The sequence below is a fragment of the Grammomys surdaster genome, unplaced genomic scaffold (assembly GCF_004785775.1).
Source record: "Grammomys surdaster isolate TR1022 unplaced genomic scaffold, NIH_TR_1.0 129, whole genome shotgun sequence".
NCBI classification, from domain to species: Eukaryota; Metazoa; Chordata; class Mammalia; order Rodentia; family Muridae; genus Grammomys; species Grammomys surdaster.
In genome coordinates this window covers 645,172-661,325 of record NW_021604587.1, presented here as the reverse complement: position 1 = coordinate 661,325, position 16,154 = coordinate 645,172, and the positions used below count along the sequence as shown (strand labels likewise).

Sequence of the window (16,154 nt, the reverse complement as noted above, 5' to 3'; positions counted from 1 at the left end):
GGCTCCCGTCCAAACATTAGAGGGTACCTATGGTAATGTAAACCCAAGAATCAGGCTGGGGCCAGATCAAGATGTCTTTGATAGTCCCAGCTCATGTTATCTCTGCTGGCTGCTAACAGAACAAACTGAAGTTTTCTTTTTTAGGAATATGTAAATAGTCTAGAAGTTTCTGTTCTCTTTCTCAATGATTTCTAATCCCAGCATGCACCTGATAAAACAACTGCAATGCTAAGGATACTCTCCCTTCCTCTGGACTCTCAGAACCACCCACTTGGGTTCACCTTGCTTCTCACAGATCACTAGGATGCATGATGAAATCTCCATCAGTGGGGTCAAGACAAAGATCCTTGTTGCACAAGTGTGAGGACCTGAATTAAGATTCCCCCAATCCCACATAAAAGCCTGACATAGTGATATTCACCTGCGATCTCAGTGCTAAGACGTAAGGGAGCTAGATAGGCAGAGCCAGGGGGGCTCATCTACCTGAAGACAGTGAGATCCAGATTTAATGAGAGATCCTGTTTCAATAAATTAAAATAAAATAAGATAAGATAAATAAATAGAATAAAATGGAGAAGCAATTTAGGAAGACATCTGCTACTGACTTTTGAAGATCTGCAGGTGCCTCCAGGGGTGAATATACAAGCATGCAGCCATATCCCCAACACATACACACACACACACACACACACACACCTATGTCTTCCACACATAGGTTCATGCCAACACTGAGAATCTCCACAATACCTGAATGTCTAAAATTATCTGATTGTCTTATTTAACTGTCTTTTCTCATGTTTGCCTCATGCAAATTTTCATATTACAACATATAAAATTCAGACAGCTTAACCATTCTACAAAAAAGAGGCCCAAGAGCTCAGTGTCACAAAGACAGTAATGCTCATTATTGCCAGCAGAAATGATGATGGTTTCACATCACTTGAAATGACACTTTAGCATTCAGAAATAATTTATAAATTCAACCCATAGACCTCTCACGACAACTTGAGTTTTATATGTCAGATAACAGGCAATACTGAAGCACACACAGAATGACCCTCAGCCCGGAGGCCAAAGACCCCCTCAGGCCCTAGAGTGTGTCTGAAAACAAAGACGTGAGGCCTCCTGCATAAAGTTGCTATGGTTGGTCATACACATACAAAATTATCCGTGCATACAAAGATAGCATAATCTCTTGTTACATGGAAAATAACTTCCTCTTGGAAGATAAAGTCAGAGATTGTGTTGCTAGCAGGTGGTAAGGTGCAGGCCAGCCTGTAATGTATCTTCATGAGTTAGCATTGTTTGTGTGTGTAAAATAAGGTTTAGAAATGAAGGGATTTGGAGGAGAGAAAGGAAGGAGATGAGACATCTATCAACACATTGTAATCCATTTATTTTGTACATGTGACATCATAAGCAAAGGCTTTGCTTGTGTTCTAGCTAAACTCCAATAAATAAATATGTACAAATATGATGAGCTTACAAAATAGTAAAGAAAAACCTTTCTTTACAAAAGATACACATATAATACATTTGTTCCTTACACTGACATATGAACTCATTCCTAGCTTACTTAAAACAAAACCCTTCTGGACTCTGTGTGGCAATATCTAGAGGTGTGTACCTGGTCATCTTATTTTATCCAGAAAGCAAAGCTATGCAGAGAAAATTCCTCAGTTTCTTGATAATAAATGGCCTTAACATGGCCTGCAACTTATTATTAACTAACATTTAAATGTTCTCCAGAAGTTGGAAACTCTTTAGACCAGTTGTCCTGAAATGACTGGACAAATGTCCCTGTAGATGTTGTCAAAATGCAGCTTCTTATGAACTGGAGCACTGGGGTGGGGGTGGGGGGGTTAGAATTTTGCAATTCTAGCCAGATCCCAAGGGAGGTCCCAATTCTTGTGTACAGGCCAGTGGCCAGGGTTAGAAGATCCCTCTGAAGTACAAGATATTGTTCAAGAGTCTCATTAAAACAAAACCCTATCTAGGCATCCCCAGACTCCATTCCAAAGTTCCCATGTCTCCCTAAGCAACACTTTGCTTTTATTCTGGGACTATAAGTGGCAATCGCGGTTGAGAGTCAGCTAGGCACAAAGCATACAACTCAAGCTTTACTGGAAGATGCTTTCATCTGTCAGTCTGAGATATGTCCAGGCTAAGGACCACATACATCCTTGGATAGCTGTGAATGTGGCCCTATATGTCTGAAGATGGCAATGTTCTACTCCAATGTCAAAGGGTTGGACAAAGGATCCTCTGCACATTTTCAACACTGTCAAAAATTAATAACACTGTAGGAGCCTGGATTTAAAAAATCTTAATCATAATTACCTCTTTTGTCATTCTGAATCAAAACAACCGCAACAATCATAAAACCCAGGCTTGCCCTTTCAAAAACGAAGATGAAACAAACAAACAAACAAACAAACAAAAATTCCAAAACCCTACTTCCTTGAGTTTAATTTCTGTGACATTCTATCACTCTTAACTAGTTAGTGTTCAACTGAAACATTTTAACTTTTGTTAAAATTCCTTTGCTCTGGTTACCTGAAATTTCCGATTAAATTGCCAAAGCCAGTGAAAAAGAAAATTTTCTGCTTTTAGTGTTTCTTTTCTGTTTCACAAAAGAGTTTAGAGAAAAGGGAAGGTTTGGGGAGGAGAATGACAAAGGGAGGGTGCAAGGGGGAGGGGAGGAATGGAGGGACAGAGAAAAGGGTGTGGTACTGGAGACTTAGAAACAGAAGAAAACTTAAGGGAAGAAAATACTAAATCCTTTTTTAAAAAAATAAATAAATATCTGGGTCATCTCCAGCCCATAGGGTCAAGGTTTGCCTCCAAGCCTAAAGATCAGCAGCACTCACACATTCTGCACCCCGAGGTGAGGGACTGGGACACTCTGGGATCTTCACTGTATTTGCCACCTCCGCCCAGTTGTCCAGTATCTACTTAGAAAAAAAGTAGTGGGCTTTCCTGCTTTAAGTCCTCCCTACCCTCGCCTGTAGTGAGAGTATGGGCTCTTCTCTGGTTATTGTACCAGCCAGACCGCTTTTACGTTGTCAGAGAGCACAGCTGGGAGGCTGAAGAGAGAGAAAGAGAGGAGAGGTACAGAGTCCCGAAAGACAAAGGCCACCTGGGTCTCTGGAGCACATCCCTCAGAACTTCTGCAGCGTCCGATCAGTCCTCACGTGCTGCAGCACTACCTCCTTGGCTGAAGATGCGCACTTGTACTCCAGCTCCGCGCGAGCAGCGCCCTGCTTCTTGCGCAGGTGACAGAGAAGGGCCAAAAGCGCCACCACCAGAGACAGGCTGGCAATGGAGATGCCAATGAGCACGCCAGAGTGCACTGGCCTGGCAGAAGGGGGGCCTGTAGGAGAGCCTGGTGACGGGTTGACTGGAGGCTCCCCAGAGCCATCGTCCTCGGTGTCTTCCCTAACAGGGATGGGATCGCAGTCCTGGCTAATCTGGCCAGCAAGGGCTGTGTCAGGCCCACAGATGCACTCATAGGAGCCAGGAAGGTTTCGACATTCATTGTTGAAGCACTCCCCTTGACTGCACTCGTCAATGTCCGTGCATATGGAACCCTCGTCCAGAATGAAGCCTTCAGGACACTGGCAAAAGCTAGGGACGTTAGGGTCACAGTCAGCTGGGCACGATGTTTCATTGCAGAACAATTCGCACCTGTGCGGTTCACCTGGCTTGGGTGCGAAGCCCTCAGCACAGATGCAACGGTACTCGGTGGAGCTCACTGGCTGGCACTGATACTCGCAATTAGATCCGAAACACGGATCCAGGAGCTCAACACACTCTCCATCCACCAACTCATAGCCATCGAAGCAGAAGCATTCGAAGCCGCCCTTGGTGTTAACACAGCGCTGCGGGCATGGATTGGGCCCCTGCTTACAGTCATCCACGTCCTCGCACCGGTGTCCATCTGCTGCCAACTGGTAGCCTGTCTCGCACATACAGGAGTAAGAGCCTGGGACATCAGCGTTGCTGACGCAAAAATGCTCGCAGAGTTCGTTGCACGATTGAACCACAGGTCTTGCGCACGAACGTCCATCGGCCTGCAGGTCCATGTCGCTGGGGCAGAGGCATCTGGGTTCATTCGTGCTCCTGTTGCACAAGTACTCGCAGCCACCATTCTCCACGCTGCAGTTCCAGGCTCCTGCGGCTTCCCGAGACCAGTGTCCCTCTGAAGTTCCGGGCGGGGCCCTGCACACCAGCTCCAAGCCGAGGGGCTCCACCGCAGCGGAACTGCCTACCGGCAGCGTCTGAAAATCCGCACCACTGACCCCGAACGGAGTGTTGTAAGTACTAGAGATATGGGCAGCTTCAGGATCTCGAGTATTCACCGTCACAGGCCTACAGGAAGCTGTGAAGTTAAACTCGCAGAGGAAACCCTGGGTCTCGGTCTCGCACGGTTTCTCTTCCCAGGCCGGCTCGCCGGGTGCAGCTTCTGTTGCTGTCGAGACCGTGACGCAAAGCGGGCCGCAGAGTGGAGCTGACTGGTCGTTGGGCCGCGCCCACCTGCTGTAGCTAGTGTGGTTATCGCCAGTAACCCACTGGAAGCCGCGCAGGGGCCCGAGATGCACCGGGTCGCCACAGCCCTGAGGGAGCTGTAAACCGATCCAGGGCCGAGAGTCCATACTACTGTCGCTCAGCAGAAGGGAGATGACATCTGCAGCCACTGAGGAGCGCACTGTCATCAAATGTCCTTGCAGGCGCTGGCAGGCCTGGCTGGCATCGAGGAAGGTCACGGGGCCCTGGAAAAGCGCGAAGCACTCGTGTTCCACGCATTGACTGCCTTTGGGCTGCAGCTTGGCGAGTGCAGAGAGCCCCAGGCCAGCTGGAGCCAGCACACCCAGAAGGAAAACTCCAAGCATGCTGTCCAGGGGTGCACCGTACAAGCTCCGTGAGAAAACTAGCTTTGCGCTAGTGCAGGCACCCAGTCCCGGCAGAGGGATTTGTACGCCTGTGGTGACAGCAGTAGCCTCTGTCGCAGCCTAGACGTTCCTAGCCTAGGCTCGTAGTTCCTGCGAGGCAGCCTCTGACATGCCACTCAGCTGAGGCTCCAGTTTATAAATGCGCGGCCCTCCCTCTTTGGACGTTCGGGAAAGGGAAGGAAGTGCCTGGTGGGAAGGGCTGATGCTGCGTTCTCGGATTACTGGGTTCTCCGGACGCCTTGTGCCCGCCCTCCAGCCTGGGATCACCTCTGCGCGAGGAGTTAAACTCTGTCTGGGCGTTGGGAGGCCCTCGGGCGTGGCCTGCAGTCGCCACCACAGAACAGAACTGTGTCAGCGAGTCGATAGTTCCTGCCCCAGACTCTCCGGTATAGCCCGCGGGTAGCCTGTCTTTAAGCCTCTACACACGCACACACGCGAACGCACACGTACACAACACACACCACACACACACACACACACACACACACACACTTCCCCATAGATGCTACCAAAGTTTGGAGGATGGTCTGGTTGGTGGGGCAGGGAAAAGAAAGGAAGAGTCCGGTAGAGGGTGTGTCTGGGACCTGCAAGACTCTGAGAAGGGTTAGCTAGACAGATCCAAGACAGGAGCGCAGGAAGCCTGGCTGCAGTGACAAGCAGGGGGTTAGGTCCCAAATGACCTTAGAGGAGGCCGGGGAAACGATACTAGGACAGCAAGAAGACGGAGTGGTCTAATAATCTCAAAGCCACTCCTTTCTCCATTCCTCTCCTGTTCCTGAGCAGGCATCGCCAAGGCCAGACCCTATCTCTAGTTGCTTGAGAAAGTCGTGCAAGTGTTTTATGGGAGATCATGGCCCCCTTACCCAGTCCGATTCCTGCAGAATCCTCTGGGAAAGGTGTGTTGCGTTCCTTTGTTCTGGTTTTGTTTTGTTTTGTTTTTTCTTCCAAGCCTATCTCAAACCCCTCGACGAAACTGGCTGGGGGCCTCCGCAAGGAGGCGATATGAGCTACAATGGAGCCTACTTCGTTTCTTTTGAAGTGATCATTTCCATCGTCACTTGAGAAGCTCAAAAGATAGAGGTGCCTACACAATCCATTTGCTCACAAAGGGCATTGAAGAGGAGGGTCCTGTGGGCAGCTGGGAGGGGCGGATGGGAATCTGTCACTTTTATCTGCTTAAGCACTCACCAAAAACGTGGAGGGCTGTGTCCAAATCATAGCTTAGCCACCACCTCCCCACCTCCCTCATCTTCCTACTTCAATAACGCGCGCGCGCAGACACACACACACACACACACACACACACACACACACACACACTCACATATAATATATATAGCCCTACACTCCGCGGCAGTCACTTCCACTCCACTGCCAGGAGGCGGTGCTGTTGAACTCTAGACCAATCCAAGGACAGTGGCGCATTAGTACAATTGCCACCGAGAAGCTCAGGCCTCCTGGAGCAAAGCCGAAGGTTAGGAAATTCAGCTGTGGGAAGCCCTGTGTAGTTCCCACGGCTTACAGGCTTACAAATGAATAGCTTCTCTTGTCCAGTACAGCTCGGGCTTTAGATGACAACAGAAGGCTGAGGTGTCCTTACGTGTCAAGAGAGTGGGATGAACCCATTGAAATTGTAAAAAGAAGCAGGTAGAACACCCTCCATCTGCTTGCCCATGTGGGACTCTGGCTGTCAAGCCAGAGCTGGGACCTGTAGAGTCCACCATCCCCTTGGCTGAACTTGAATTATTGGGTCAAAGCTGCCTCAGCTCTCAGTAAAGAAAACTCCAGAGCTTCGAATGAATGCCAAGCGTTTAAGTTCTGGGAATGAATTCAGCTTACACCTGGGTCGTGGGAAAGAGAAAAGAATGGCCAAGGATTGGACAGTAGGGGTAGCCTCTAGAGAAGGAAGCAGCTTTCTAATGTGGGATGGGACCTCCAGGGGCACTGTTCCAGAGTAGGGACATCCCCTAGGTAGAAGACAACAGGGCATGGACCAGCTGAACCGTCCGCAGAGTGTGAACTGGTGGGATTATTCAGTGCTTTGAGAGCATGAAATTAAAAGATGGTTACCCTCCTGAGTGGGGACTTCTCAACATGCCAGCTGTCTTAATTAGCGTTTCTGGGGCTGTGATAAAACAACAGGACCAAACGCAACTTGGAGAAAAAGAGGTTTATTTCATCTTACTGTTTAAAGTTCATTATTCAGAGGAGTCAGGACATGGACCTAAGGGCAGGAACTGACACAGAGGCCATAGCGGAATGTTGCTTACTGCCTTGCTTCTCATGGTTTGCTCAGCTTGTCTTCTAATATCACCCAGGACCAACCAGCCCAAGGGTGGCACTTCCCACAAGGAGATGGGCCTTCCCACATCCTTCATCAGTCAAGAAAGTACACCACAGGCTTGACTACAGGCCAATCTACTGGGGAAATTTTTGCAAATGAGGTTCTCTCTTCCCAAATGACTAGCTTGTGCCAGCTTGGCACAACTAGCCAGCATACCAACCATGAGTATGGGTAAAAGCTGGTTGGGGTCTTGGAGGGATTTTAGCCTATTCATTCCCATCTTTGGTGGCTATTTTTTGACAAAATGTTTCCTAGGGAGATGCAACACACATGTCTACTGACCTGTGATAGGGAACTCATGACAAGCCAGAGTATGAATATCACCAAAGTCCAACTTGGTAAACCAATGTTTTTATTTGGGTTAATTACTAGTGCAGAAATGACTCAAACACAGGTGGGCTGCATCATCAAAGCCCACCTCAGCATATGTGACAGCTCACAAAGCCGGCAACCTGGAGCACATTGCACAGTCTGCAGGCAACTCAACAATTTGGAGAGCGTCCTTCCCAGGTAATTCTGTTGGTCTAAACCTCCTCCAGGCAGTTAGCTGGTTTGATCTCAAAGTCTTCTTGCCAGCTTGACTCCACTCACCTGAGAGGGACTCTTATCTTTTATTGCTTATTCTGGCAGGGAGAGGCCTAGTAAATTTAGTCAGTTTCTGGGACTTCCTGAAGCTATATCTAGTTGTCTACTTTCTTGCTTAAGGAGCTTTCCTGTAGGATGGAATGTTTTAATCTAGGAGTAAACTATTAACAGCAATGGGGGAAGTCCAATGGAAAAGGTAACCACACTACTGCAAAGAGTTGGGATTTCACAGAAAACTCAGTGATGGGGAAGGTCATCTAGGTACATATAAAGAGGTGCTGCTGGTCCTTCCATATTAGAAACAATACCATGTGGGCTCTAGGAGGTTCTGCAACATCTTGCAGAGGACAGATGGGTATGGCATGAGCTCTCTGTGTCACCATCACTTTACCTCTGTCCCTAAGCACATACTGCATGGCCTTCTAAGGCTTCCCCTCTGACACTGTAGCTTTCCTCTTCAGCCTGAAGTGCTGAAGGCTCTTCTGCATGCTTTCAATTTCTTCTATTGAATGAAGTTTTCCAGACCTCTGTAGACCATGGCTTCCTATCTATAGTGGGTGTGTGACACACCCATCTCCCTCTCCTGGGCTTATTCCTTACCTTGCCAACTCCCATTATACAGCAACTAAGACATTTTACTGCTGAGACCATCTCCTCAAAGAGCATCATATCCCACACACTGATTCTAAAACCACTTTTTCATCCTTACACTTCCAGATATCCCTGGGCCATTTACACTCTTGATTTTTTCTCATTTTCAAGGCTTTGTCCATAACGTTTAATATATGTGGTCCTGCTCTCCTGTGAGCAACTTCTCTGGTCATCTTGCTGAGCCCACCAAGGTTACCACTTCATAATGGTGACTACTTCTTAGAGTCAGCCTCTGTCCCTGAACTCCTCACTCTCTACTGAACTGACGCATTTTCTATCAGGAGACTGCAGAGGAAGTGTTCCAGAAGGCTCCTCCAACCCAGTTTTGTTCTGTACCACAATTGGAGCCACCCAGTTTGAAACCACCTTATCTTTTATCCCAGGCTTCATTAGTTTCTTTCTTGTCCCCATTCATTCTCAAACTTCACTATTCCTGACATAACACTCTATGTTGAGGCATCTGGATTCCCAGCACTGTTTCTGGCTTCTAATCTCCCCTCCTCCTCAGCCTATACCACCTGGATCCTCATACTCCCTCAGCGTTCCTCACTATAGGCTCAGAGAGGCCTGAGCTCCTTTCTGCTCCCTTCCTCACTGAAGGGATTTCTTGCCTCTATTCCATGGCCACAAAAGGGGGGTTGCATTCAAGAATACTAGGCTGAGATTTGGAGCCAGAACCCACACTCCACCTCTGCACACAGTTTCAGTGACCAATTTTCTTCTGGGCCCAATGGCTGTTAAAAGTTCTGGCAAGAGAAACTTCTAATCAGTATCAGAGAAATGTCACATTCCTCTCTCTTCTAGTCTTGGACTCACAGCTCTTCCTCTGTTAAGAAAATCCTCCTTTAAAAAAAAGAAAGAAAGAACTAATGAAAGAAAGAAAGAAAGAAAGAAAGAAAGAAAGAAAGAAAGAAAGAAAGAAAATCCTCCTATTGTCCCAGTCTCTGTCTTCCAGAAATGTTGCCTTTTTCTAAGTCTCCACTGGCACGCTGCCACTTCAACAAGTGTTTCTAAGTAACGAAACTTCCTACACATCTTTCCATTTTCTGTTCCTTCCCAGCTCATTCAGACACCTGTGGATCCCATCACCTTTTGTTACACTTACACTCTGGCTCCCTGGGATGAGTCATGGCTCTTGTACCTTTCTGTATCCCTCTCACCTAATGTCTTGGTCTACACAGTCATCTGTGTCCCTCTAGGTGATTTCTTCAAATTTACCTGTGAAGCCAAGAATAAAGGACCTCAGAGCCTTTTGGATAATTTAGAGTACGGACTTCGGAGGTAAATTGGCTGGACTTGAGTCCTCCACCATGTGCAAGATTTTTCCTTTTTAATTTTAAGATTTTGCAAGTAACTTCCCATTTCTCTAGCCCTCTGTGTTTCAATTTCCTCAATTGGATGATGAGAACAGTAGTGGTGAACGCATTATGAGAACTGAATAGGTTCTGTGTGTAAAACATTTACCAAAACTGAACTATAATGAACTCTCAAGTTTTAGCTAAAAAATAATCACACATGCCCCTGAAATTTGAGTTCAGCCACTAATTGCTTCCAGTTCTGAGCATGATTCCAGTTCCTCAATAGAAAGTCACTGTCTATTGGATTAAATTTAGTGTAACCAAGCATTTTTGCCAATTATAACAATAATTTTGAAAAAAGAAACCCAAAGGAACAAAGGAGGAATAAAGAAACAACTGAAATGTCCAGTGGTATGAGGTCTCGGGTCCCAGTCTGCACTAGAGACATCCACTGTGAAATTCCTCTCTTTCTAGATATAGAATCCAAAACCCAAGAGAATGGTGACCCACAAAGTCACACAGTGAATAGAGGATGAAATGAGTTACCAGACTCTGTTTGGATAAAAGATCTATAATACGGAAGACACTTGAGGCCTTAATTTGTAATGTGTCAATTATTTTGATTCATTTTCTTACATATCTAATTGTCGGGCACATGCACAGAGGTACAATATCTGATGTGCAGCAGGTTTTGCACTTATAATGATCACTAATTTTCTTGGAAAACAGTTGTTCCTTACACAGGGCTCATTATTGGTAAAAGCTTTAATCAAAGATTCCTGTGATCTCTAGTATCCTTCTAAATGTCTGGCTTCTTAGTTGGGAGTTTCTGTTTGATTCTATAGAGGGAGCATGAAAAACTACCTGCCAGTAAACAGACTTTAGGCATCTATACTGAAAGCAGACATGCTTGAAATAGACACCAAGCAGAGCCCAGAGTCTTAAGGGAGCTTTCAAAACATTGTGCCTACCCATCCCCACGTTCATCATATTTCACTAGTGGGATACAGACATAAAAATTAAGCGTCTGTGGCTCTGCAGTGATATATCAACTCATAGGTGGGGACATAAATGCTATTTCAGAAAATATTCAGTGAGCAGTTAGTATGCTTATAGCAAAGGGAACATTTTACTAAGTACTAGCTTTTCTTCCAGATTTCTTCAAGAAACAAGGTAACTGTAGGCAATCCTTTATTGGTCCGCTGTAAATGAATATATGATGACTTAGTAAAATACTTACAAGCATTACCTATCAAATATTTCAGTGGATTATTTTTCACATGTACCCTGTGATTCACACAGTTGTGAAATGGAAAGACAAAAATTCTGGGGATAAAAGGATCAATGAAGGAAGATTCACACTTACTCCTTTCAAAACATACTACAAAGCTACAGCAAGAAAAACTTGGATGCAGGGAACTAAAATCAGTGGATTAGAATGAAGAATCTAAAACATAACACATTATGGTTGGTTAGTTAGTTAGTTAGTTAGTTAGTTGATTCTGACAAGGGTATCAAGTTATTATGTGGGATTACATAATCTCTTTGTGACTAGAGAGATGGCTAAGCAGATAAGAGCACCAGTTGCTCTTCCAGAGAACCCGAGTTCAATTCCTAGCACCCACATGACAGCTTAAAACTGGCTATAGCTTCAGCTCAAGGGATTAAATGCTCTCCCCCTTCTGACCTCTGGGGGCACCAGTCGTAAACATGGTACACTGGTGCACAGACATACAGACAAAACACACATAGAAATAAATAAATAAATAAATAAATAAATAAATAATCTCTTCAGTGAACGATGTTGGATAAACTAGAAAGCCATGTGAGGCAGAACTAGAACTCTACCTAAACAATAACACAAAAACTAGAAAAGCTATAGAAGAAATTACATATATAAAATTTTGTAAAGTTTGTGACTAGACAATAATTTGTTAGACATGACACCAAAACCACACACAACAAAGAAAATAGTCATTGGACATAATTGAGGTTAAAAATTATATTTCACAGAAAACAGACACCCACATATTGGAAAAAGATTTACAAGTCAAAACTGATAAACATCTTTTCCCCAGACTACATAGGGAGCTATTGAAAGTAAACAACAACACAATAAACTCACCTACAATATGAGCGAAGGATGTGAGAAATCAATTGTCTAAACCAAATAATCCATAAGCACACGAAAAGATGCTCTACAGCTAGCAGACAGATGCAAATCAAACTACAGTGAGGTATCACTTTACACTACATAAAGATGGCTGCAATTAAAAACACAGATAATAAAAGTTTAGGAAAACGCCGAGATGAGAATCTTCCTGTAAGCCTGAGTAGAAAAAAGCAATGTTGCAGCTGTGTTAGGAGGCAGTTAGCAGTTCCCTCAAGTTGGTAAATAGATACCAGGAAAAGTGAATGTATTTCCATAAAAAACTTGCACATCTATCTTTATAACTGAATCATTACCAATAATTAAGTAGCACGAAGAACTCAAAGGTCACAGATGGACGAATGGGTGGATACAAAGTAGGATGTGGATACCTGCGATAGTTCTTGGCAATAGAAAGGTATGAAGGCCTGACTCATGCCGTGATGGGAGATAAACTTTTAAAATGGTGTACTAAATGAAAGACACATTTCACAAATGACCACATATTGCATAATTCCATTTTCATGAAGTTCCCAAAGAGAAAAATCTGGACGGGCATGGAGCATTATGATGACTGTAATAGATATATGGTTTCTTTAGGGAATGGTGATATCCTCTGAAAATTGATTGTAGTGACAGTCACCCATCTAGGTGACTGTGTTGAAGACTATTGACTTGCTCATTGTAAATGAGTGAGTGGTATAGTGTATGGATCACATCTCAGTAGAGCTGCTTTTAGAAAGGACATATATTTGAAAATTACTAAGCAACAATAGCAGAATAATAACAGAACATAGGCCCTGACAAGAGCAGCCTTGAGCCTTTCTTCTGCTACTGGGACCTTCACAGTGTGAGGTAGAAAATAAAACCTACAACCATCTCTCCATCAATGGAACTTAGCTCAGCAGATTTCTACATAAGTCAAAGGAAGCTCACAGATGCCTGGTGAGCTGCCTGGAGTCTGGTACCCAGTGTGGTCTGTGTTGCAACTAAACAGGTTATTGTGTATGGTAGATTCTGGAGGACTATCACCTTGATCATCTCAATTAGATCTCCTCATGGGTTCACTCCTAGAAAGAGACTTCAAAGAAATCAGGAGCCTTGAGGAAAGCATCAAGAGATCCACAGCATCCAAGCCCGCTGAGCAAGGCTCCTTTCTAAAACACTTAGCTGCTGGGCACAGCAGTATATTATTGGCTGATAGTTGAAGATTCAGAGGTAAGAAGCAATTGTACCATGAATCATCTATCACGAGGGGATGAAGCCTATAGATCCATTTTCAGGATAAGATTCAAAATAAATACATCTACTAGAATACAGATTTCCAAAGGGAAATCATTCATATTAAAATGTGTTCAAATAAAGTAAATATCTGCTAGCAAATAAATTCTTTTTTAAAAAAAATGCAAAAAAAACCTATTGAAAGTACAATGAAAACTGTTAAAAGCTTAACAGATAAGGGGAACTAAAACATCTCCCCACAAATCCATGAACAAGCATAGAAAGAGTTCTCTCTAGACATTGTAGTGAAAAAGTATGTTCATCTTCCTGTTGTTCAGCTCCCTGATGATATCATTGGACTATACCTCAAAGAAGATGGTCTGGTCTGCCAGTTTTCAGAAAGACCTTTATGCTATCCCCAGGGCAAAGCACCCGGAACAGGGTAGACTTTTCCCAGATGTGGTAGTCAAACAGAGTGCAACTATCTTCCAGCAGCTTGCCATGAAAGATTAGCCTCTGCTGATCAAGGAGGATGCCTTACTTGTCCAAGTTCTTTGCCTTGACATTCTCAATGGTGTAACTAAACTTGATCTCCACAAATGTTTCTCTTTGAGTGTTTTTAATCTCCATAATTTCAAACTGGTAGTCTATGTAAGTAATATTCTCAGAGACCTGCAACAACACAGATATCTGCAAATATCTGTGAATCACACTGCTGGTAGGCAGGTCCTGTCAACACTTCTATGGCATGTGCTGGCTCCTTCTCCTCTCTCTCCTTTTCTTTACCTTCAACTCCATCCTCTTCCCCTTTCTTCTTAGCTTCTCTTCTTCTTGTTTTTTCTTCTTTTTTGACCTTTTCTCCTTTCTTCCCTAAACCCTTCCTTCTTCATTTTCTTCCTTTCCTCCACCTCATGCTCCCGTTTGCTCCTCCTGTTTCTTTTTCTTTCTTCTCTTCTTCTTCCTCCTTCTCTTTCTGAATGAAAAGATACACTGTAAAGATGAATGAAAACAAAAATGTACTTATTCCCATTCCAAGTTGACAAAACTTCCAAATTAAGAACCACTAAAATTAAAGAACCTCTCTCTCTCTCTCTCTGTCTGTCTCTGTCTCTGTCTGTCTGTCTGTCTCCCTCCCTCCCTCCCTCTCTCTCTCTCTCTCTCTCCCTCTCTCTCTCTCTCTCTCTCTGTGTGTGTGTGTGTGTGTGTGTGTGTGTAAATTAAAACCTCTGTAGCTTTTTCAAGGTACATTTGTGCCGTGTTATGTTCTCGCTCAGTTTGCACACCATACTTCTCACAGATCTTATTTTAATTTGAAACACAATGCATGTTTAAAATGAAAATGCTCTTCCACTCAGCAGCACTATCCTGGAATCCAGCCCTTAGAGAAGAGCCAAAAAAATTCAGAAGTGTTATTTGAAAGATGTCAAATGTGCTTTGACTTCTAGCAAACATTTCCTAGGGATAAGTTCAGGGCTCAAGTGCAAACAGCAAATGAGGCTTAAACATCAAGCATGTGTAGAGAAATAACATATTTTGCTAGGAGAAGACATGTAAAAAAAGAAACTTTCAATTACAATAAAAAGCATAATTAAATATGGACTTTAAGCATATTAAAGGTGAAAACCTCAGGAATAAAACATCTGTCCTGAAATTAATTGCATATATTTAATTCTTGCCTTTAATCTTTTGGAGGGAAATAGCTGAATATTTTGTTAACATGAGAAGTATATTGAAAGGATTATAATTGACACATCGATTAGGTGGACAGTTCTGGCATTAACTTTATCTAATTTAGACAAATCTGTGTGTAGCAGCTAAGTTGTCCCTGAGTGAAAGCATAAGAACAATGTTCAGTTTTCTGTGATTCTGATTTTTGTTATAAAAGCATAAATTTCATAAGTAAAGGTTTCAATTTTTTGGAAGATTAAATACTTCAGAGCAATGAAAACTAGTGACTTCCAAAAATTTTGATTGTTAATTTTTTGCAGTCCTATGCAAACAGGAGCTAGTTTGACTAATTTCTAACTCTGCTCCACAATGAGCTTCAGAAAGCAGCTGCTCTTGGGACATAAGAAGGTCTGAGTTCTACATCCTGTGAGCTCATCCTACATTAGCAAATCTGATTCTCCAAACACACATTTTACAAAAGGACAGATTTTTATCCTGTGGGTTCAGGCTGGGCAGAAGGTGTTCAGCCTGTCTCTAACTGTTACCATTCCAAGGTTACTATTTGGCTGCTGTATCACACTGTGTCTTGACTTAATGTATAGAAGGCAAGGCAGTGATATAGGACCCATGAACGTGGAGGAATTCTGGAGACATCCTAGAATAGAGGTGAATAAGTTTTTCCATAAAAGGTCAGAATTACTCTTTCAGAATGTTTGGACCCTCCCATCTCTTGCAACTAGTCAACCCTGCTTTGGTAGGAAGGAGGTAACACTAGCTACATCCCATACAATTGAATGTCTGCTACTTTGAAATTAAAAGTCCCAACACAGTCTTTGGGGAACAATAAATATTTGAACTTTCTGTTCAGCCAAGTCATTAACTGAGTAGATTTGAACTGAGTTCTTTTAGCATCTTGCAGAGGCTAATACACATTGACAACATATATTCATCTGGCTCAGTCAAAATTAGGGACTGCAGATTAGCAACGTCAGATGTATTATGGGTATGACATGTGTGATACCTCTAGGAGTGAAGCCTTCAAGAATAGGAAGTGACAGGTGTGTGTTGGCGGGGGGTGGGGGGCAAAGTGGGGGGAGAGTTGTTCTGGGGTCAGAAAAGGCTAACATTTGAGTTGATCATCTAGGAATCCCATTGTCACTCACAGGTCTGTGGATGACTGAGAGTCTTTCTCTTTAGAAACTAAAGAACATTCTTCACTGGAAGAGATGCAAACCCACTCACTTGCATCCAGAGCCAGCCCACCCACCATGGGTTTCAAGGTGAAG

General features: G+C 43.9%; 1 protein-coding gene across 2 annotated transcripts in view; it reads right to left on the bottom strand.

The window, feature by feature from the left end:
• Positions 1 to 5,085, bottom strand: part of Thbd (thrombomodulin) — a 322,322-nt gene extending 317,237 nt beyond the window's left edge. For both annotated transcript variants that reach the window (XM_028756438.1, XM_028756431.1), the window contains exon 1: positions 3,140 to 5,085. In XM_028756438.1, the coding sequence (XP_028612271.1) occupies positions 3,162 to 4,892 (1,731 nt within the window). In that variant the 5' untranslated portion in view covers positions 4,893 to 5,085 and the 3' untranslated portion in view covers positions 3,140 to 3,161. The remainder of the gene's footprint in view (positions 1 to 3,139) is intronic.
• Positions 5,086 to 16,154: the final 11,069 nt, after the last annotated feature.